The sequence below is a fragment of the Periplaneta americana genome, chromosome 5, assembly GCF_040183065.1.
Source record: "Periplaneta americana isolate PAMFEO1 chromosome 5, P.americana_PAMFEO1_priV1, whole genome shotgun sequence".
In the NCBI taxonomy this organism is placed as follows: domain Eukaryota; kingdom Metazoa; phylum Arthropoda; class Insecta; order Blattodea; family Blattidae; genus Periplaneta; species Periplaneta americana.
The window spans coordinates 190,925,338-190,950,485 of NC_091121.1; the positions used below are offsets into that span (position 1 = coordinate 190,925,338).

Genomic DNA, 25,148 nt, shown 5'->3' on the forward strand with positions numbered 1-25,148 from the left:
TGTAACATTGTAAAATTCCTTTGCGGAATGAAAAGTTAAATTTGTTTGAATCAAATTTCTGCATCAAAGGCTTTCTAAGAACTATGAAATGTTTCATATAAAACAATTTTTATCTCGAAAAGGAAGCAAACACGAGCAAAATTGTATTAAACTTTCCTGTTTGAAATATCTCAAAGAATAATCCTCTGAAATTAATAACATTACTTACGGGTCACCCTGTATAATGCGAAAACAAGATACAAAAGGGTAAAGAAAAACTGCAATAGTCACTTCAGAACACTACTGACAAAATAAGAAGGGTATTATGTTTAGTTTTGATCTACACCATTCCCATATTGTTAATTTCGAGATTACAGCTTTATTCTGTTCAACAAAACACTAGGAGCCTGAAATCTGACCCTATCCGGAGTTTCAGATCCAAGCAATCCTAACTGACTTCGTATTTCAATTTTCATTAGAGAAATATTAAATGATCTGTGTGAAAGATGTAATAAACTGTTTTCATTACATTATAAAAAGTATGTAATTATTCAATTGAAGACATTCTTTGAACTTAGTAATAAATTACAAATTTTCCTTTATAAGAAATTCATGAAACGAAATTCTAAAATGATTAAACAAAATTAACACTTTCGAAAGAACCTAATTTGAGCTTTGCTACCTAAGAATCTGGGTTTTAGTAATAACAGTTTCTTTCACATCTTCTGCAACTGTTAACACTATTGGCATAATGAATAGCAGATGATCAATATTAAAAGTTTTATCTATTTATTTATTTTAATCTCTTTCTGTTTATGAAAGCATTTTGAGTTGTTAGCTCAGTATCTATGGTACTTCAATTTGCTGGTCATTTACTAAAAATGTTACTATGAATGTTACATTATGTAATGAATATATACCCCCAAAAACTCCGGGAATGGGGCTTTCACCACGTACTACCCATGTGAATTTGCAAGGAAAAGAGCACCATTCCCTTAAGTGGAACCACAGTCTAGTATATACAGTCATGAAGCTTGAGTTTATGAGGGTACTAGGAACAATAGACTGGCAGGTACTATTTCGTATTGTCTGTAATGAGACGATAGTAGCGATCCTAGTAGTTAGCAACTATCTGTGGATGCATATTTATTACGTATTGAGCTTCGTGACTGTATATACTAGACTGTGGTGGAACTGTGATCTGAAAAGAATTCCCTCATTCTAATCTGCTTTGTGGGGTGTACTGGTTACTTTTAATGTGAACACATCAATCTTCCATAATGGTGGGGAGACTGCTGTACCTTGAATAGTTTTCTTTTTTTTTTTTTTTTGGGAAATTAAATTTTTTAATGAAAAAATGCTTGAAATAATTATTGAAGATTCCTTTACAACTTTCTGTATATATTTTCCTGTTTTGCAGATATATTAAGGATGAAAAAAAAATAAAATGACGGGATATATAATGTGTTCAAAGGTACAACAGGTTCATGTACCTTGAAACACACCCACTTATACCTTGGAAAACCTGGAATATAGGTGGGAATATAGCTGTAAAAACTCATAATCATATTTAAAATGTATTTGCCATTATAAACCAGTGCAGGCTTCTCTGTTTGAGATTTTATTTCCTGGAGGAGCCATAATGGCTTCAATAGCTTTCTTCAAGGCATCTAGATCAATTGGGGGCCTCTTAACTCCAGACTTACTTCGTCACATGATCTTCAAATTTAAAAAAAAAAAAAACAAAAACCGATAGTATCATGTAACTTGGAATATGTTCCATGGTACAAGATGTTTTGTGTTCAAAGGTACAGGAGGGTGCACGTTTAAACAAATATGGTTGCCAAAACTAGAGATTCGAATGAATAGTGGAAATTAACACATGTCATTGCTCACCTGATGATAGGGAACACACCATTCTTGATAGTCACCAATACAATTTGGTCTCATGTTAGAAAACATACGAATATAACAATGAACGAAATATTTACTTTTGGTACTAAAAAAATTGTTTTGTCCGCAGAATTCACACTTTGCAATAAATCAAACCGAAACTACGAACAGAGCTACTTAGTGGCTTTCTCTACAATCTACTTTAGTTTGAGTTCTCTAGGTAGCAGCAAAAATAAGAAACAAAAAATGTTTAAAGGTACACTATGTTCAAGGTACAACAGTCTCCCATACCATGGAGGACCAACTAGCGATGATGACGACGACGATTTTATTATTATTATTATTATTATTATAATTATGATTCATACCTGTTCCTCTCGAGCTCTCTCTGCTTCTTCCTCCTTTTTAATTCGCTCAGCTTCTTCTATTGCTAACCTTTCTTCTTCTTCTCGCATTTTCTTTAAAGCTTCTTGCATTGCTGCAATCGTTTTCTTGCCCGGGCCCTTTCCTTTGTCTTTACCTTTATCATCCTCCTCCTTACCCTTCTTTTTCTTCTTCTTCTTCTTTTTATCATCATCTTCACCTCCGCCTATCAATAACAAACACGATATAAAATGCATTAATATTTGAAATATTTATATTAGTGAACTCTGGTACAGGTGATTACTGAACTAAATAAAAGATTTCAAGTGGGAAAAAATACTTAAATGTCCAATAACACAATTACATAAATAAGACATGACTGGGAGCATAAGGCATGAAAGAGGATATGAATTTGTAATAAAAGGAACAATAATAATAACTTATATCGTCGTTATTCATTGATTAAAGTTCTCGTTAACAGGCAAAACAAAAACAGAACAAACCAACACAAACACCACGCGAGAATAAATATATAACATTAACATATCACAATACCAATACTCACAAAATTACAACTTCATTCAGAAAACTAAAATACAAGATAGCATACAAAACAAATAATACAACACAGAAATACCTAAATAATCACATTAAACATTCAAATAAATATAATTCAACTGGAGTTTACAAATTAAAATGCAATAGTTGCCCACATTTTTACATAGGACAGACAGGAAGATCCTTTCACACAAGATATAAAGAACATATTAAAGCTATAACCAAACCCTACATCACATCAAATTATGCAGACTACATTATCAACAATAATCATGACTACAATAATATAGAAACAGATATGGAAATTTTACACATCACACCAAAAAGTTCACAATTAAACATCCTAGAACAGTACGAAATATATAAGAATACAATAGCATACCCACAATATACACTTAACACACAATTGCAGTTCAATACACACACACACATTATTCGACGTCATAATACATCATAACACACAAACAGCCAACCCCCACCATAGGAGCAACACACCCCCACCCCTACCATCGACAAATGCACATCATAGAGTCAAGATCACCAGTGGTTCAAGAGACACTGAAGATGACGTGACATAGCGTTGAAACGGGCCGTCTGTCGAAGGTATATGCCTTTTTTTAACAATTTTACACTTTTTTAACGTAAGACTAAGTATATTTTATGGTAATAATAATAATAAGAAAAAGAATCAATCAATCTTCTTAATGTATCCAGCTGTTTGCTGACAACATAAAGTCCACTATAGTCCACTGTAGTCCATTCAGTTGTTGTTTTTCACGAGAAATGAGGGGTATTTTGATCGGTGTTCATTATAGATGCCTGTTACTAGCAGCCAGAGTTGGGGTGTAGTCAATATATACTGCAGGGCTGTGTCTTCTGCAACTGGTACTGATGATTTTAATTTACTTCTTTTGTGGTTTATGAATGGACAGTATAGAAGAATGTGTTCCAGATCTTCATCATGATTATTACACCACAGACAAGTATGATTATCAGAAATGTGAAATCGGTGTAGGTACAATTGAGTGACAATATGACCTGTTCTGGCTCTTGTTAAAAATGTTTCAACATATCTGGGCAAGTTTTTGTACATTTCCAGGTCATTTGGTTTCTTTTGTACAGACTGTAAAAGTTTTCCTTTGTCAGAAGAGAGCCAATTGTTGATCCAATTGTTGAGACTTTACTGAAGCAAAAGCATTGGATAGAGATAAAGAAGAAAAAGAAGATTCCATTGCAATTCCAGATGCACATCCACACATATATTAATGAAGAAATACGTCAAAAACATTTACAGAATCTTCAACATTGAGAAAGAAGACGTACAGTGAGTGAGTGAGTGAGTGAGTGAGTGAGTGAGTGAGTGAGTGAGTGAACAAGTGAGCATGTGTACACAAGCATTTGTTAATGTTCTTGGTGCTGATGTTATCCATTTGCCATCCTGCAACCAGCAACAGGTAGAAACTTGGTTATTTATTGAAGGATGTTTGCATGTTCTGAATGTGGAATTATTTAGATTATTGCAGTGGTGGATGGACAATGTGTACATTTTTCATCAGACAGTCGTGGTCAATATGTAGCCAGTGCTTCTGAACTAAGAAGACTTGATATGGTGATTTGATGATATGAAAGAAACTCCCATAGTTTTCCTTGACTACTGAGATGAATATTTGTTAATGGAGAAAAATTTGTTCTGGCACCAGGAATCCAAACCAGGACCCTCAGCTTGGTGTACTGCGTGCTCTTACCGTCTGAGCTATGCCAACACTGTAGATTGGGTCTCGGCATAGCTCAAATGGTCAAGAGCCGAAACGAATTTTTCTCCATTAACAAAATATCTACATGATGACTACATACAGTCATTGATCACACAAAATTGAATACAGGAAGACGAGGTCCTCTAATAAGAACATACAGTGAAACCTGTTCAAATCGGAACCTGACTAATCCGGAATCCTGTCTATTTCGGAACAATTTATTGATCCCGGCGAAATTTGTATGCATTATATGTCATTTTTCCTGAATAAAACGGAAACTGTCCAATGCGGGAACAGAAACTGTCTCCTACTGTTCAAAACGGAAACTACATTTTGGACACACTATATTTTGAAACACCGTGTAATTTCAAGGAATATACGAAATATGTAGGTTCACTAAGATAAAAACAAGTTTTCTTTGCAAAATTCTAGAGGGTACAAGGGTGTGTTGGCCTGTCGGTCATAAATTTTATTACCCTGTTGACTATGCAGACAAGTCCCTTCAAAGATTTTCAATGTTTCACACTTGTATACTGTCGTAGCTAAACAGAGCGCAAGCGTAGTGATTTCCAGGTAAAAAAAAAGTTGCATAAAATGTGGCATTAACATTAAGTGATGAAGTAAAAGTTATCGAGATAAAGAAAAATTAGAAACAAAGTCTATGTGAAATAAGATTGAAGTACAGTTGTGGAAAACTCAGGTGTGACACTTTAAAAAATAAAGATCATAATGAGTGAGTGGCTTGCGGCCGATATTGGTGACACAAAAGGAACCAGAAAGCAACTGTTTATGTGGAAATAGATGAACTGTTGTGGGAGTGGGTTCTTCACGACCTTTCAAAGAACAAGCCAATTTCTGGATCTGTTCTGCAAAGCAAGCTATTGAACTGGGAAAGAAGTTAAATAAACCAGAATTCAAGGCTTCTAATAGATGACTTCTAGTCCAATTAATTAATAATGTGCAGTGATATGCAGTACAGTATTAGAGTATAGTGTTAGATATTAAATAGAATGAGATTAGTAAACTTTAGTAATGTTTAATGACTAATGAGTGAGTTACGATAATATTTAAACAGAAAATGAGATTTTAATCAAGATGATTCACCAACGGAATGAGCGACAGAAAGCTGATTTAATGTGATGAGTGTTAAATGGAATATTTTGTACTTCTTGCACTTTGCGGCATGCCATTTTGTTTTTCATGTATATGAATGACAAAATATTCCATTTTAATGTCATACCTGAATAATACGGAAACCTGTCCACAACGGAAAAAAAATTAGGACCATGTCCCTTCCACCTCGAACAGGTTTCACTGTATATATACTGAGATGAAGATTTTCCTTCATTTATTGATAGCTTACAGAGATATAGGACACATTAGGTTTATTCCAGCACAGTCCAGAATCGATTCTGAACTGCTTGCTCATGTGCAGAAGCTCAATGTGCGTTTCAACAAGACTAGAACTGATTCCAGCCGATTCTGAACTCCCAGTTCCCTGTTCCAACGTGCTTATAGAATCAGAATTATTATTCAAGAGTGAAAGCGTTGCTGTAAACGATATTTTTCTGCAGATTTTAAAAATGAATTATATCAAAACCTAACAAGATACAATGTATTTTAATTTAAACCTGTAGGGAGGATGATTCCTGAAAGTTTCATTAAAATCCAAGGTGGTCAGGTTCAATTCTGTAAGTTTTTGGTTGGTTTGGCATGGAATGATCCATACAAACATAATAAGCTCCTCCAAACGTGGATGCAAAATACATCCAAATATAGATACAGTAATGAAAACATTCTGCTTCTACAAGGACATTATATAACACCTAAAAATTTCAAAATCTTAAAAAAAAAAATAAGAGGCAAGAATCCAATCTTCACAAATTTCACATAACAGACAACTACAAAGACTGTTGAATAGAAACTCTCAAACATATACCATTACAATGCTTCATACAAGAGACAAATTAAAGAAGATGATTAATTCTGCTGAAGAAACTTGCTTCACCAAAATCTTAAACAAGCTCTAAACTGCAGACATTAGCAGCAGAAATATACAACAGACACTGTGAAATCGTTTCCATACTTTAAAATGGAGAAACTAGCAAGAAGTAAGCAATATCGAAGAAAAAAGTGCCTCTGATGATATAAGAAAATTATCTCTTCATGATTACATATTCTCTCTTTAATAAGAACAAATAAATATGAATGACATCTTTAAATTACATAAACTTAGTAACCAACTATTGGTTTGCAGTGCCTTTAGAAATACCTTTCTGGACTCTCCTAATTTTAGAGTGTACAGTTCCATTTCTTAAATGGGGCATCTGGAAGGTAGAATTTATCTCCACTGATAGAATGATAGATGATAATAATTACTGCCCACCACTGTGGAGTAACGGTTCACATATCTGACCATGAAATGAGCAGGTCTGAGTTTAAATCCTGGTTGGGACAAGTTACATGGTTGAGGTATTTTTCCAGTATTTTCTCTCAACCCATTAAGAGTAAATGCTGGGTAACTTTCGGTGCTGGACCTGGACTCATTTCGCTGACATTATCACCTTCATCTCACTCAGACGCTAGACAACCATAACAGTTGATAAAGCGCAGTAAAATAACCAATTAAAAAAATTGTTTACCAACAGAGTTCGATAAATGACAAGCAAACTTTACCTAGAGTCATATCATTCAGGGACAAGGTGTCTCCAACATTGCTTCTCTTCTAAAGAAAAGAATACTAGCTAATTCCTTTACTGTCCTAAGTCAGGTTTGAACTATAGTCCCGTCGCTCTTATTTCCAGCAGCCAATCACGTTGCAGGTCAGCTACATTTAAACGTGTGCATCTTCTGATTCGATGATGATGATGACGTTATGCATTTCCTAAGGCTCGATAAATACTTAATATAATCGCCCGCCATCTTGGCTCTTTCGTTGGCGTTCACAGAAAGCACACAAGGACGTTATTTGCCGCTCAATTATTTGCTCAAACACAGTGCGTTTGATTTATTATCATAGGAGCTACGACATGATAATGCTTAACGGAGTGGCAAATAGATTCCTCATCTGGTAGCTCGGCAACGAAAGAACAAAAATGGCGAACGATACTACCTACCTAGACTTTATAGAGCCTTCATCCTAAGACGTAAGCAAAGAGGAGGAGTCACGCCGGGAATAACAGCGTCGCGACTATAGCGAATCTCAGATCTAATGGCAAGTTTGAGAAAGATTACTGACCAATAATTCAAAAAGTGTAATACTACATAACTCTGCATTAATTGGGTTGTCTCCTTACCTTCATCTCCCTCACCTCCACCATCTTCTTCAGCACCTGCTGCAGCATCAGGCTTCTTTTCAGTCACTTGTGTTTCAGTCTTCAGGTCAGATTCTGTGGGGACGGTGCTTTCATCCTCTGGTTTCTGGGCGTCACTCCCATCTTTATTAACATCCTAACAACAGATATTTAAACAACTTTTAATTACTTCTAATTATAACTGATGATGTACAGAACTTCAGATATGAAGAATATTTAAACAAAATAATCTAATAAAGCCTCTATTTTTTCACTTATTGACATTTATAAACTACAGACGCTATTCAGCAGAGGTCTGCATCGGACGTTTTCGCTCGAGCGCCAAGTAGTTCATAGCATAATCCGATAGGTAGCGCACATGCATGATGGGTAAAATTGTCGCAAGCGATAAATCCTCGAACAGTATAAGCCGAGCGTTAGACATTCGTTCTTGTTACAGTGATGAACTGTGTAGTAACATCATAGATGTTTATCATTTCAAAACTTTGCAGTGTTTAACTAACCTCTCCATAGTACAACTACAAAACTTGCTTTAAAATGTAATATAAATGTTGTAGGTAAATGTTTTTTTTTTTTTTTTTTTTTCCACACAGAAGTGATTTTGTTTTTGCCACATCTGATAGCTGTTATTGGATGTAAATGTAATTATTATAAACGGAGAACACAATCATGATAATGCAAGAAATGTATCAAGTTTTCTAATAATAATAATAATAATAATCTCTAATAATTAGTGTATCAATCTTTGCGTCTGTAACAGTTGTGCAGCATGATTATTCGTTTTATTATATTTCTGTGACGTTATCTCTGTACTAATATTGTTATCAATCTACTGCTATATCAATAATATTTTGTAAAACGTTTCTACAATGTCGCAGTATATAGGCGGAACACTATGTATGGACCTATCACATTATATGTGTTAATCAAATATTGAATAATTATTAATTAGCAATAATAACTGTATATCGAAGTTTTTCATACTACTTTATTTATAACTTCATGTTCCTGTTTTGGTACATTCCATTGATTGTTCCATTAAATGTTTGTCATAAACGCAGAAAATAAAGCCTTATTTTTACCGTGTGAGCAAAACATATGTGTATCTTATCTGTCGCCTTCCATACAAGATAAGACATGTCGGTGAGATGACCTGTACTGTGCTTCTATTTATTACGAGCGTATCACGACCGATTGTATCTCACTCGAGCGTGCAACACTCGACCGAGTTCAAGCGAGCGATTTAACTCCAATGCAGCACTCTGCTATTCACTATCAAGAAAATAAAGAGGTTTAAAATAATGTTGTGGTTGTTGTTTTCTAATGCCAGGCATTTGACAAAGTCATTTGACCTCTTGCACTCCAATATTTTTCAAAGATATTATCATGACCAGCCACTGAAGCACAGATTTTGAGGTGTTCCGAATCCATTTCTTGGTTTGAGTTGCACAATGGGCAGTTAGGGGACTGATATATATTCCAATTCTATGCAGGTCTTTGGCCAAACAATCATGGCCTGTTATACCGCCAGCATTCCATTGTAAGATGTTTAGTTGATTCTGTACCATTAAAGTAGTCCCTGCCCGGAGATCCGATTGGGGGACTATTTTACCTCCGGATAATTTTACCTTAATGGTACTCATTTCATATTGGAGTTAAATGGTAAGTTGTAGCTGATTTAAGTGAACACCATATTTTAATGTTTTGGTGGCTACTTCATCCACACACAACCCCAGAATGTCTGGAGGACCACACCTGCTGTTGGTCGACGGGTCCATTGAACCTAGCTGGGAGATCTTGTTGATCACCAGCTTTCCCTCCTTAAGTCACTGGAGGACGATTTTAGTGCCATAGCAGGTCAGCACTAGGAACAGAAAAGTAGAAAGGGGAGGAAGGAAAGGGAAATGAACCCCTTGACCTCAAATGCTCTAATGCCGTTGGGGTCGAAGAAAGTAAGAGTGCAGTCAGAGGACTGGATAGGAAAGGGTAAAGAGGGAATTAGGTATTGAATAGAGGAAAATTATACCAAATTCAGTCATTAACTCATCAAGCTGACCAGTGCTAATGGATGAGTAGCCCACCCTTTAGTTCAGCTCGTAAAATTATGCTTACTAACAGCTGCACCATGGGAAGGTAGGGATGGGACATTGGGTATTTGTCCAGGTTGGTTCCTTAAAGCCTTCAATGGGAAGGATTAATGGCTCTCCCCCCTGTATCCGACAGATACCCTTTTGCAGCCAAAGGTTAAAATAATGTAAATTGTAGTAAACTGAGGGAATCTGTCTTCTAATATTGTGTCTGTCACAAATCTTACAGAATATAGCCTAGAAATTGACGCAACTTGCCAATAATGCTGCAACAGAATAAAGTTTCCTCTGAAGAAAAAAAAAAAAAAAAAAAAAAAAAAAAAAAAAAAAACAACAACAACAACAACAACAACAACAACAACAATACAATGAAGATCCAATTATTGTCTTCAACCACTGTTGTTTCTATTAAACACCATTAGCTATAGATTTCTCTTAGATACTGACAGACAGTCTTACAATCTTGAGCATCTGGTGATAAGCTTGACTGTTTCGTGCTTTGAGTTACATAGTCATGAACTGGATCATGCTTTAGAGGAAATAAAATTTGACATATTAGGGCTAAGCGAAATCAGGAAAAAGTAAGGTGACCAGACGTCCTCTTTTGTCCGGACATGTCCTCCCTTTTAGGCCTCTGTCCGGAGTCCGGGTGGATTTTTAAAAAATCAAGGAATGTCCTCCTTTTTGTAACTTGTATGCCTGATATTTTGAAATTATCTGATTTGACACCTTTTTCAAGTAATTTTCCTGTAGGTGGCAGCAACATCAACGGAATACACTCTTTGCCAACAGTCATAAAACTCTTTGCTCCTCCTTGTTATGGTCATTGCTCAGAGGTAGCTAGTAAATCGAGAGATTGAAGTGCAAATGTAAATCTAAATAGATATTTCCTGTCCTTTTTAATCCTTGATTTTCATACGTAACTAACTGTAAAATCATTATTATTAAGTTTTTCATAATAATTGTTGTTGTTTTCTAATGCCAGGCATTTGACAATAAAGTCATTTGACCTCTTGCACTCCAATATTTTTCAAAGATATTATCATGGTCAGCCACTGAAGCACAGATTTTGAGGTGTTCCGAATCCATTTCTTGGTTTGAGTTGCACAATGGGCAGTTAGGGGACTGATATATTCCAATTCTATGCAGGTGCTTGGCCAAACAATCATGGCCTGTTGCCAATCTAAATGCAGCTACAGATGATTTGCGTGGTAAATCGGGAATTAACTGTGGATTATGATGCATAGAGTTCCATTTTTTCCCTTGTGATTGTGTTATCAAATTTTGTTTGTTGAAGTCTAAGTATGTAGATTTAATAAATCTTTTCACAGAGTAATACATAGATTTAGTAACAGGTCTGTAAGTAGCAGTGCTGCCCTTCTTTGCTAAAGCATCCGCATTCTCGTTTCCCAGGATTCCACAATGGGATGGTAACCATTGGAATACAATTCTTTTATTGAGTGATGTTAATTGAGAGAGCTTTTTAGTTATTTCTGCTGTTTGAGAATTCATATTGGAGTTTTTCATAATTATTTTGTAATAAAATGGATAGTAACAAACTTTTAAGTATAATATAAGCCTAAATCTGTAGTACTGTAAATATTTTGTAATGAAATATATTTAGACGTAATCTGAAGTATAATATAGGCCTAAGTCTATATTTAAGTATATATTTTCTGTCCTCTTTTTTCAAACAATGTCCTCCTTTTTGAAGCTTTGTGTCCTCTTTTTTATTGATATGAATCTGGTCACCCTAGGAAAAAGGGAAAGATATTGTCTAGGAACCCAATGGGAACATTTTGTACCATATAGGAGAGACAGGCAGACAGAAAGGAGTGGGCTTCTTAGTCCACAAAAACATAAAAAAATATGTGCAAGAATTTATAGGAATGAGCAAAAGGATTGCTGTTCTTACATTATGCAGAAAACTGTCACGCAGGAAAGGCCACACATGTAAGAAGCACAAAATTTTCTGCTACATCATGACAATGCGCCAGTCCACACAGCCTTGCCTGTTTGCACCTTCCTGGCCAAAAACAAAATGACTGTCATTCTTTACCTCCATATTCATATGACTCTGAACCTTCTAACTTTTTGTTTCCATGGTTAAAGAAATTGCTCAAAAAACGTGAGTATGCAGTGGGTGCTTGACAAGATAAAAAAATCTAGGAATGTTTCAAAAGAGACAAAAACACTGGTATCATTGTATAGTTAAAAAAGGAATTATACTGAAGGGGAAAACAATCAATAAATCAAAAGTAAGCAATTTCTATTCTATTCCATCAGTCCTGAAACTTTTTGACTGTACGAGCTATTCCATCTCAAATCGACCAAAATATAGAGAAAATAGACCTTACAATTTCTAAATACAATGAAACTTTTTTTGCACGTAGAGAACTGTGATACAATGCTTTGTGCAAAGTTTGAGGCATCAGAACTTCCTAGTGTTTAAATTAAAAATATTTAAATTTATCGTATTTTCATAAAATTAGCAACTTTAAACTGTTGTAGCTCCGAAACCCTTTCACCCAATGATCAAAATCATGGTTTATTTTGATGCTGAGAAATTAAAGTTTATATTGACATATAAACAGATTTTCTTACTTTTTATGGAAATGGAGAAATTTATATTTTTCCTCATTAAGACGCCTTTGGCTAGGAAAAAATATTTTAAAAATATATAGTTAGATTCTGCTTTGAAAGTACAAATAAACACATATTTTTTACTGGTGCACCGTTGATAAGAAAGTATTGAAAATATCAAATAAAGAAAATAAATAGTACGTGCGTGAACTAACCAGCTGACTGTGAGACGGGAGGTAGCCGAGACAAACAAGGCCAGGAGACAAACACGTGATGTGTCATCTAGCAGTCATGGCTGTGCTAGCTTTATCACAGGGTTTCATAAACACAGGAGTAAAATGACGCCCAACACTCGCTTATCTTCAGCTCTCGGCCAGTGCGTGCGGTACTGCGCCATTCAAGCCTAGGCGTGTGAAAATAATCTATTTGATACCCTCGAAACTTATTGCCGAGCCACTAAGCAAACAATGCCGAATCCCTCTTAATAATGCAAGGTTTTTCCTCAATATTTTTTTTACATTTTTACAAATGGTCAAAAAGCCTAAAAGCAAGTAAAATCACATTATCTGTCTCTCTGTATACAATAAAAATAAGGATTACTTCTTAACATAACCTCCCAAATATCAGTTTCAAAATAAGCTCTCGTTCAATGTTCTGAGAGCTAAAAGAGGCTTGTTTTTATAAAATACGCTAAATTCGTCGCTCAATAATACGAAAACCGTTTGACTTTCGATGGTATATTTTTGAAAATGCACTCTCCTCAGCACCTTGTATAAGTAGGGAAGAAATTAGAGTATAAAAAAATGCGAGGTTTTTTACTGATCGATTTCATATGGAATAGCCCGTACTGTACATGCTAGTTTACCAGAACGAATTCTTCTGCGTGAGGCAATTATGAAATAGTTTGTGGAATTATAGCAGATGAATTTGGAGTACTCTTTTAAAATCTGTATCAACCTGTCTTCATCTTTCACATCCTCTCTTGGTCTCACTAGAATTTGAATCTGAATCTCTGGCATGGGAAGTTAATACATTAGTATTAAAACTACAGTAAAACCTCGATAAGACGCGCCCGCTTATTACGCTATCCCGTGTAATACACTTTTTTTGTCCGGTCCCTGCACATTTCATATATAACGCCTTTATAAAATACCCCGTTTGTTGCGCTCAAGTCCCGCATAATACGCTGTTTTTGTGGAATATTTTCGATGTAATTTTCAGCAATGTATTGTAACAGCATTGAAACATCTTGGTCATTCAGGCTCACTGGTGCCATTAACCTGAGAAGTATTGGTATTCGACCCTTTACCTGCGCATTTAAACCTTCATACTTCATACCTTAGTATACCCCACCCTCTTGTTCTGCTCTCTTATTCAACTCCTTACCTGCGTGGTTAAAGACTACATACAGTTACAATACCTCACCCTCTTGCTAACCCTCTCTCTCAAACAACATTCCTCACTCGGCCGTAATAAAATTCTGGAAATTATTGCTGGGCAGTTTGTTGTCCTTTTCTGTATTGAAGTGTCCGTGAATGTGATTTCAATAAGTGTTAAACGAAAAGCCCTTTCTGTCTCGGAAAAATTGGAAATCTTACGAAAGTACGATGAGAACAGTATTCTTACTCAGAAACAACTCTCATGGCGAAGTGCATCAACATCGGTTAAAAACGCAGTAATCACAGATTACGAAACGTCGGTTAAACAGTAACAGTGGTTAAAATGTAATTTCTGTGCACCATTCATAATCACCGATTACTTAAACATGGTTAGCTGACACCTCATTTAACCAGAGTAAAGTCTATGACGGTACACTGTTTCTACAAAATGACAAAAGGAAAGCATCCATACCGCTGCAAAGATAATAGTCAACGTCTAAAAACGACTGTGCTCACTCTGTTCTACATCGAAATGAACGTGTCCTACATTTTCGCGTTGCATTTCTTTGCCTTTGGGCGCTGTTATATTTGCGAGTTGCATTTCATTGTTTTTCAGTGCTGTTAGGTTAAAATCGTACAAAATAGAAAATTGAATGCAAAAATGATTATATTCCAATATGAGGTTAAAGTATCGATAGACTTACTTACTAGATTTAAATATATTATATAAAAAAGAAGGAAATTCCATAAAGGAAAAGGATGCAGAAGATTAGTAGGAATGTGTGTACGATCCAGGACCTCATTTACACCAGGTTACTGTTCATTATCCTAAGATCCATCCATAACCTCTTTGTTCAGCCAGTGACATAGAGAAAGAGATATTCAAGTAGTCCCTCTTAAAATATAGAAAATAAGTTATATAGAATCGTAATAGAAGAAATATGACTGTTTTTGTGTTATTTCAAGTGAGCCATTTGTAGATTTTGATAAACAAAATCCCTCCTGAAATGTTCTGTCACCTAATTCCACGTAAGAATTCTCTCTTTCCACTAAAGAAACTTCACACTCACGCTCTAGGCCTATCCAAGTAATTCAAGTACTGTACAATAACAATCGTCTTCGAAATAAACATCTGTGGCTCTGGCCGCCATTTTGCTTTACTTGCTCTACTAACCACTGGTTATCTCCTTTAACCGCTCGCATATGGCCGGTTAGAGATTACTGTGGTTAACCTCCTATTTAAGTCGTAACCGAGGTCGACCAGGGGTTAGGTGACAATTTTAACTAGTGGTTACACTAACCGACGTTGATGCACGTGGGCATCTGATGCATTAGGAATCCCACCATCAACATTAAGAACGATAATAAAAAATCGCGACTCTGTCACTACAGCTGCGACGTCGGAAGGATGTAATCGCAGACACTGAAATGTGGTAAACATGAGGACTTGGAGAACTCGCACACGGCAAACAACTATAATTTTTTTTTTTTCCGAAAGAATTAAGTAAAGTACATAATGTAAATGTCTTTGACGTAGAGTACAGTAATTACATAATTGAGTAATACTGTATTACCTTTCATGAATCATGTATTTCAACAAAGAAAAATGCTAATAGATGGCCTACTATATATAAGTCAAAATTAGTATACCTGCCTAATACGCGGTCCTGGTTAATACGTGTTTTACACCCGGTCCCTTGAACAGCGTCTTATCAGGGGTTTACTGTAGAGTTAATATTGATGTCAACAAATATAAAATACAATTAATGATTTAAAAACATGAAAATACAAACCTGTTTTTTTTGTGCCATCTTCTTTTGCTTTTCTCTTTCCTTCTTCTCCTTCTTCTTCTGCGCAGCAGTCTTCACTGTGCCTTCAATCTCTTCCCCATCTATCACTTCCTTTGGCTTCTCCTGAGTTTCTTCCGGTGCTGCCTCCATCTTTTCTGTATCTTTCTTTTTCTTTTTCTTGTCCTTTTTACTACTCTCTTCACTAATTTCTTCATTCACCGGTTTTTCTTCTGGCACTACTTCCTTCTTCACTCCAGAGTATTCCAGTTCCAACTCTGCCAACATTTTTTCTATATCTTCGTCGTCATCCTGTTGTTTTTTCCTCTGTTTCTTCCCTTTCTTTCCGCCTTTCTCTTCTTTCTTAGTAGAGATATTATCTTCATCTACATCTACAGGTTGGGCTGCTTTCTTACTGCCCTTTTTGTTAGCATTCCTACTATTTTCTTCTTGATCAGAATCTTTACTCTGATCCTCTTGTGCAGAGTCCGAATCTCCACCCTCTACTTCAAGAAGAGCAAATCCAGCCTTTACCTTGCCAGCTGGACGCGACTTGGATGATTTAGCTGTCTTCAACTTGTTGTCTTCTTCGTTATCACTATCACTGTCATCGGCAAGTGCACTAAATCCAGTTTTCTTTTTATTTTTCGAAGGTTTAGACACACTAATTTGCTCTTCATCACTAGATTCTGCAGTCGGTTTTGGAGTTGCTTTCTACAACAAAAATATTACAAACATCATTATTACAATAATATTAAAGAGAAAAATTGTTCCGGGACCGGGTATCGAACCTGGGATCTTTGGCTAAACACGCCAATGCTCTACCACTGAGCTATCCAGGAATGATACACAACCACGGGCCAATTCTTTCCTTTACGTCCACATGCTTCAAGTGGGTTAACAAATGTCAAAGACCCAACATAGAATGCACACTATACTGTGTGATTTTAAATTGTCGTTTCATGTTAACAAATAGGGGCATAATAAAGGGTGCGGCAAAACATCGTCCCTAATTTAAAGTTTAAATAAAAAACAGATGGATCAAAATAAGCAAACATTATTAATATGAATGGTATCTGAACAGAGGGAATTTTTCATTTTTTTTTTTTAACATGTCCCTCAAGTGGTGTCCTTCACTATCAATGCATTGTTGAATGCGACTTCGGAAATTCTGATTCACTCTAACTAGCATTTCTTGAGGAATAAGACCAGTTTCTTCCTGTATTGCATTTCTTAGGTCTGGCAAAGTCCTCGGCCGATGTGTGAACACCTCAGCCTTAACATGCCCCTAAAGAAAAAAAAATCGCAGGGTGCAAGGTCTGGTGATCGTGCTGGCCAGGGGACGTCGCCACGTGAAGAAATTAAGCGTCCGGAAAACATCTGAGCAGCGACAATGGAATTACCACTTACCAGAAACGATACCACAACGAAGCACGTTCTTCACCCGTCCACGGCATAGTTGGAATTCGTTACAGATTACAATTTGCACTAATTGAATGTCAATTCCGTGTATTCAATGTCCTATTCAATTCTTGTTGTTTTGCGCATGTCATTTGATATCGATATGGCAACGCATGTAAACCTAAATTTCCCACTGTTTAGATACAGTTCATATTAATACAGTTTCCTTATTTTGATCCATCTGTTCTTTATTTAAACTTTAAATTAGGGAGGATGTTTTGCCGCACCCTTTATTATGTGAAGCCACATTCACATCATTATTACAAACTTGAGAAGAATTTCTAGTAATTTTAATTTACTAACCCTTTCATTTAATTAAATAAGAATAAATATTATGAATTCAAACTCAAATTTCAAACCTAACCAATATAAAAACAGTACTTTGCATGCATGCGCATGCATGCATGCATGAAAAGATGTAGGTCATCCCATATTATTTGCAGATGACACAAGTATAGTAATTACAGCCAATAACTCCAACACATTCCAATCTTCAACAGAGGAAATTCTCTTCAAAATATGTGACTGGTTCTCAGTCAATAAATTGGTATTAAATTGTAACAAAACTAACATAATTCAATTTAAATCCTGTCCAAATTCAACCTCGCAAATTTCTAGCGCAATAATTAACAATAGATCCCTATTAGAAACAACAACAACCAAATTTCTTGGCTTAAAAATCGATGTGTTAAATTGGAAAAATCATATTAAAGAAATTACCCTCAAACTAAATTCAGCTTGTTTTGCTATTAGACCTATGCAAAAGATAGTAAATATCAATACCTTAAAAACAATATACATTGCATACTTCCACTTGGTAATGAGTTTTGGAATAATATTCTGGGGAAATTCCACAGATAGTAACAGTATATTTCTACTACAAAAAAGAGTAATTAGAATAATAGTAGGTGCCAAATATAGGGAATCGTGTAGGACTATTTAAAAAAAACTACAAATAATGCCCATGGCTTGTCAGTATATCTTTTCATTAATAATCTTCCTCGTATGTAATCGTGAAAACTTTGTAACTAATTCAACATTTCATAGCATAAATACACGTCAAAAAAATGACTTTCATACTCCATCGGCAAGTCTATCGTGCTATCAAAAAGGAGTGCGTTATATGGCAGTAAAAATTTTTAATAGCCTCCCTATTGATATAAAAAATGAAACTCAAAACATAAGATTATTTAGGGCCAAATTTAAGAAGTACCTAATTTCTCACGCCTTCTATTCTGTAGGTGTATTCATGACATTCAATAACACTTCATGAAATTAATACTAAAACTTTGTGGTGTACTAGTAGACTATATTGTAAATCTCGTCTATATATATTTCATCTAGACTGTGACTATAAATTAAGACATTATAATAGTATTAAGTTTTTTGACTTGTTCCATATTCTAGCTATAAAGCAATGTATGAATACTATGGAATGTTAATAAATACAATACAATACAACACTCTCTCTCCCTTCCCCCTCCTCACTCCCTCCCCCCCACCCCTCTGCCTCTCTACACTTTGCCATCCTCAGTTACCTAGTGGTTACTGTGCTTACCTGTGCATTCAAGAATTTTGAGTTCAAACTTAGCTATGATAATGGATTTTTAGGCAGAGAAAAATAATATTAAAAGAAGCTTTCAGAAAATGAGGTGTCGTTGGCCTCATGGAAAAACAAAATGCAAGACAAATAAAGACAGAAGTCTATGAACAGGTTCATCCATCATTACTTCATTTGTAACTCTTGGTAGCAGACAAATTGCGCTGCATAGTAAATTCTAAGTTCCTTTCTAATAAGTCGGATTAGAGAACTCAATAATACTTCATATCATTCTTTAGATATTCTGTAATATTCTGCAAATTTGTTTGAATATACTGCTAGCTCTACAAGAAAAACAATGCAGCATGATTTTCAACATTTTGAATTAAAAGTGGATGAACCCAAAACCCACAACATTTCCTTCATCTTCAGATTATTGATAACAGCAGTAGATTTTCATAGGACTCCATAACAAATGACAAGTGCACAGGTTGACAGAACTGTGAAAAGTGCATGAAGCAACACTGATGAAAATTACGTCAGTTGCAATTGAAGGATTGAGGAAGAAGCACACTGTGTTCGTTTCGTCCACAGTATACTCTGTGTTTAGGTAACAAGAGCTAGAAATGGAGCCTACATGTATCTCGGGTACTGTGACGATTGAAGATCAAAGAATGAATCTTTATGTGGCAAAACCTCACAGAAATCCACAGCAGAGGAGTTGTGGTGAGCTTACAATGAACCATAGTACAGTTTCTCATTGAGCTACTCATTTTTACGTCGGCTTAGACAATGATGCAAGACCAGGAAGACTAAAAACATCAACACATGAACAAAGTGTGAAACTTGTGGCAGATACTCTTCAAGAAGAATGTCGAGGAGCAACATGTGAGGAACTTTCAGTAGCTACGGGGATTTCACTAAATTCAAAGAATTTGATAGGTGATGGGTCCCTCACTGCTTGACTGCTAAACAGAAGCAGAAACACCTGGACATTGCAGATTTGCTAACAGGACCATCACGAAAACGAGTAGCCAAACGAGAAACTGTATTACGGTTCATTGGAAGTTCACCACAAACTTTCAGCACTGTGGAAGTGGGGATTTCTGTGGAAGGATTTTGCCACATAAAGATTCGATATTTGGTCTTCAATTGTCACAGTATCCAAAACACATGTAGGCTCCATTTCTAGCTCTCGTTATCTAAACACAGAGTATGCTATGGACGAAAGGAACAAATGTACTTCTTCCTCAATCTTTCAACTATAACGAATGTAATTTTCATTGGTGTTGCGTCATCCACTTCACAGTTTCTGCCAACCTGTGCATTATTTATGAAATGACCCTCGTATGTGTCGCCCTGTGTGAACAAGTAACTTATGTTGTTATATCACGTAACAAATTCATTTCAACAGAGAAAAGTGAATTCAAAATTAATAGAAATGAATAAAGTTGCGTATTTGATTCAAATTTTTTAACTTAACGAACTAATCTTCTGCAGAAAGAGGAGTACATACCTTATTTTGTTTCTTTTCCTTCTCTTTTTTCCCTTGTTCAATTTTCACATCTTCAATTTCTTTGGTTAGTTCATCCACATCTTCGTCGTCTTCACCATAATCTTTTTTCTTTTTCTTTTCCTTCTTTCCTTTTTTCTTTTTACTTGCAGCTTCATCTTCTAGGTCTTCTATTACATCTACTTTGGAAGTGTCTTCATCTTTATTTCTAGAATCATAAAACAAATACAGTAATATTCAATACATCCATGAAACCAATTGAAGGTGTTTACATACAGAAATCAGTGTGCAATACAAATAAATCACAACCAGTCTGATAGAATATAAATGATATAAAAAAATCATACACAAAAAAACGCATACAGACGAAATAAATTATGATAAAACTGTTATAAAACAAGATTCCCAGCTTCCAATAGCATTACTGTAGAGAGATATTTTATTTTTCATTTCCTCATTACAAAAAGTTCCATCACTTGAGACAGAAGATAGGCCTTGTATAATTATTAGACTTTTTTTGGGGGGATCAATGTTTTTACTTTCCCATTTAAATATTAAAGTTTGTGACTGGAAGATCTATACAGATATACAGTAGGATGGCAAGTCAAATTATTACATTCTTTATCATACTAACACTGGTATGCAACCCTTTTGCTACAGAGAAACTGTTTATATTTTTCAGTTTCCCACTATGGATAGTTACAAAGCCCATATGTAGTTTGGTTTCATCATCTCCAATTTTCTAAAAATAACGATTTTTTTTTTCGAAATTCATGAAAATGCCTAAATACTGAAATTGGTATATGTCTTTAGGTAAATTATTGTGCGGACTAAAGCAGGGAGATGCACTATCACCTTTACTTTTTAACTTCGCTCTAGAATATGCCATTAGGAAAGTTCAGGATAACAGAGAGGGTTTGGAATTGAACGGTTACATCAGCTTCTTGTCTATGCGGATGACGTGAATATGTTAGGAGAAAATCCACAAACGATTAGGGAAAATGCGGAAATTCTACTTGAAGCAAGTAAAGAGACAGGGTTGGAAGTAAATCCCGAAAAGACTAAGTATATGATTATGTCTCGTGATCAGAATATTGTACGAAATGGAAATATAAAAATTGGAGATTTATACTTCGAAGAGGTGGAAAAATTCAAATATCTTGGAGCAACAATAACAAATATAAGTGACACTCGGGAGGAAATTAAACGCAGAATAAATATGGGAAATGCCTGTTATTATTCGGTTGAGAAGCTTTTGTCATCTAGTCTGCTGTCAAAAAATCTGAAAGTTAGAATTTATACAACAGTTATATTACTGGTGCTCTGTATGGCTGTGAAACTTGGACAGGAAGAGAGGAACATAGGTTAAGGGTGTTTGAGAATAAGGTGCTTAGGAAAATATTTGGGGCTAAAAGGGATGAAGTTACCAGAGAATGGAGAAAGTTACACAACGCAGAGCTGCACGCATTGTATTCTTCACTTGACATAATTAAGAACATTAAATCCAGACGTTTGAGATGGGCAGGGCATATAGCACGTATGGACGAATCCAGAAATGCATATTTTTTTTAGTAGGTTATTTGACGACGCTTTATCAACAGCTTAGGTTATTTAGCGTCTGAATGGCGATGAAGGTGATAATGCCGGTGAAATGAGTCCGGGATCCAACACCGAAAGTTACCCAGCATTTACTCATATTGGGTTCAGGGAAAACCCCGGAAAAAACCTCAACCTGGTAACTTGCCCCGACCGGGAATCGAACCCGGGCCATCTGGTTTTGTGGCCAGACGCGCTAACCGGAAATGCATATAGTGTGTTAGTTGGGAGGCCAGAGGGGAAAAGACCTTTGGGGAGCACGAGACGTAGATGGGAAGATAATATTTTTATTTTATTTTATTTTATTGGGTTATTTTACGATGCTGTATCAACATCTAGGTTATTTAGCGTCTGAATGATATGAAGGTGATAATGCCGGTGAAATGAGTCCGGGGTCCAGCACCGAAAGTTACCCAGCATTTGCTCGTACTGGGTTGAGGGAAAACCCCGGAAAAACCTCAACCAGGTAACTTGCCCCAACTGCGATTCGATCCCGAGCCACCTGGTTTCGCAGCCAGACGCGCTGACCGTTACTCCACAGGTGTGGACGGAAGATAATATTAAAATGGATTTGAGGGAGGTGGGATATGATGATAGAGACTGGATTAATCTTGCTCAGGATAGGGACCAATGGCAGGCTTATGTGAGGGCGGCAATGAACCTCCGGGTTCCTTAAAAGCCAGTAAGTAAGTAAGTATTATTAGTACGTTAAAGCTGGTAATTTAAACATAATAGAGTAGGCTAACTAGAATGTTATAAAACAACATAAATTAACAATTATGAACAAAGTACCCTAAATTTCATTTTTGGTGCTTAATATTGGTAGGAAACTTGAAAAAAAATTCACTTCATTTCTACATTTATTAATGTAATCTTCATCTTACGATGTTTGGTGACGTATACACGTCTGTTGATGTGACATATTAAAGAATTTAAATACTATTATAGTCACAATCATGCCATGGTATGAAAGAAAAATTTCACAACCTCGAGCGGCAATCGAACCTGCGACTTCCTGTTCTCCGGTCAGGCGCTCTACCACTGAGCTATCGAGTTCGTCTCACGCCAAAGGTTTGGAATTATCCTTTCATACTGGCGACTCTGTTATAGAGTACTGTCCATAGCGTCTGATCTAGTCAGCACTGCTTATGGCTTGAAAGAAACTTTACAAATGTAATCTTCATCTCGAGGTTGTGAAATTTTTCTTTCATACTATGGCATGACTGTGACTATAATAGTATTTAAATTCATTAATATGTCACATCAACGGACGTGTATACATCACCAAACATCGTAAGATGAAGATTACATTTGTAAAGTTTCTTTCAAGCCATAAGCAGTGCTGACTACATCAGATGCTATGGACAGTACTCTATAACAGAGTCACCAATATGAAAGGATAATTCCAAGCCTTTGGCGTGAGACGAACTCGATAGCTCAGTGGTAGAGAGCCTGACCGAAGAACAGGAAGTCGCAGGTTCGATTCCCGCTCGAGGTTGTGAAATTTTTCTTTCATACCATGGCATGATTGTGACTATAATAGTATTTAAATTCATTAATATGTCACATCAACGGACGTGTATACGTCACCAAACATCGTAAGATGAAGATTACATTTGTAAAGTTTCTTTCAAGCCATAAACAGTGCTGACTAGATCAGATGCTATGGACAGTACTCTATAACAGAGTTGCCAGTATGAAAGGATAATTCCAAGCCTTTGGCGTGAGACGAACTCGATAGCTCAGTGGTAGAGCGCCTGACCGAAGAACAGGAAGTTGCAGGTTCGATTCCCGCTCGAGGTTGTGAAATTTTTCTTTCACACCATGGCATGATTGTGACTATAATAGTATTTAAATTCATTAATATGTCACATCAACGGACGTGTATACGTCACCAAACATCATAAGATGAAGATTACATTTGTAAAGTTTCTTTCAAGCCATAAACAGTGCTGACTAGATCAGATGCTATGGACAGTACTCTATAACAGAGTTGCCAGTATGAAAGGATAATTCCAAGCCTTTGGCGTGAGACGAACTCGATAGCTCAGTGGTAGAGCGCCTGACCGAAGAACAGGAAGTCGCAGGTTCGATTCCCGCTCGAGGTTGTGAAATTTTTCTTTCATACCATGGCATGATTGTGACTATAATAGTATTTAAATTCATCTACATTTATTCATATGCCATTCTTTGAAACTGGAGATATAAGCCTTAAATGTGTGTTTATTTTGTGAACAGAAAGTCTCTTAAGTGGTGCAATAAAATTACTTCCTGTTGAAGAGCACCGCCAAAAGCAGCAGAGATGTAATGATTACCTGCATAATGCATTCTACTTTCATAACTATTTTTATTCATGTTTTCTTGTGCTGTCATCAATTACATGTAATTTATTTTTCATTTCTCAGTCAGTGTTTAAAGCTTCTTTGAAAACCAAAGGAAAGTAGTTTGTGAACAAAAGCTGGTGTATTTGATGGATCACAGATACGAGACCTCATGAGGGATCCAAATTTCCAGTCATCACTGAATGAATACCGAAGACAAACAATGCCAAGAAATGTAAGGAGTTCAAGACTAGGCGAAGATTCTCCTGCAAATATTGAATCGACGTTTATATTCTAAGATGGAAAGACAGTTGGAAGAAGAGCAGTTTGGCTTCAGAAAAGAAAAAGGTACAAGGGATGTAACTCGACTACTATCAACAATCGGCGAAAGATACCTAAAGAAGAATAAAGAAGTGTATATAGTATTTGTGGACCTAGAAAAGTTGTTTGACAGAATGGATTGGAACAAACTGATAGACGTCCTGAAGAAAACAAGTGTGGATTGGAAAGACAGGAGGCTGTTCAGTAACTTATATATGAAACAACGAGTCAAAGTCAGGATAGGAGAAGAAATGTCTGAAGGAAGTGAAATAGGGAGAGGAGTGCGACAAGGATGTCCTTTATCATCTACTCTGTTCAACGTTTACTTGGAGGATTTGGTGAAGAATTGTTTTCAGAACATGGGAGGGATAAAAGTAGGAGGAAGAAGAATAAAGTGCATAAGATTTGCTGATGATATGTTATTAGCAGAAGAGGAGACGATACTAAGGGATATGCTACTGGAGCTAAATGACAGCTGTGAACAGTATTGGATGAAGATAAATGCAAACAAGACGAAGACCATGGTCATGGGAAGAAAAATAAAGAAGGTAAACTTGCGAATTCTAAATGAGGCAGTAGAGCAAGTGAACAGCTTCAAATACTTGGGATATACTACAAGCAGTAACATGAGCTGCTGCCAGGAAGTCAAAAGGAGGATAGCAATGGCAAAGGAAGCTTTTAATAGAAAAAGGAGCATCT

The 25,148-nt window shown here is 36.0% G+C and overlaps 1 protein-coding gene across 2 annotated transcripts in view; it reads right to left on the reverse strand.

Annotated features, from left to right (window-relative positions):
* eIF5B (eukaryotic translation initiation factor 5B) overlaps positions 1-25,148 on the reverse strand; it is a 288,622-nt gene that overhangs the window by 252,084 nt on the left and 11,390 nt on the right. For both annotated transcript variants that reach the window (XR_011332334.1, XM_069826929.1), the window contains exons 3-6: positions 20,215-20,419; positions 15,704-16,411; positions 7,844-7,997; positions 2,241-2,461 (exon numbers count right to left, since the gene is read on the reverse strand). Coding sequence is in view for 1 of the 2 variants with exons in the window: in XM_069826929.1 (XP_069683030.1) it covers positions 2,241-2,461; positions 7,844-7,997; positions 15,704-16,411; positions 20,215-20,419 (1,288 nt within the window). In the remaining variant the exon portion in view is untranslated. The remainder of the gene's footprint in view (positions 1-2,240; positions 2,462-7,843; positions 7,998-15,703; positions 16,412-20,214; positions 20,420-25,148) is intronic.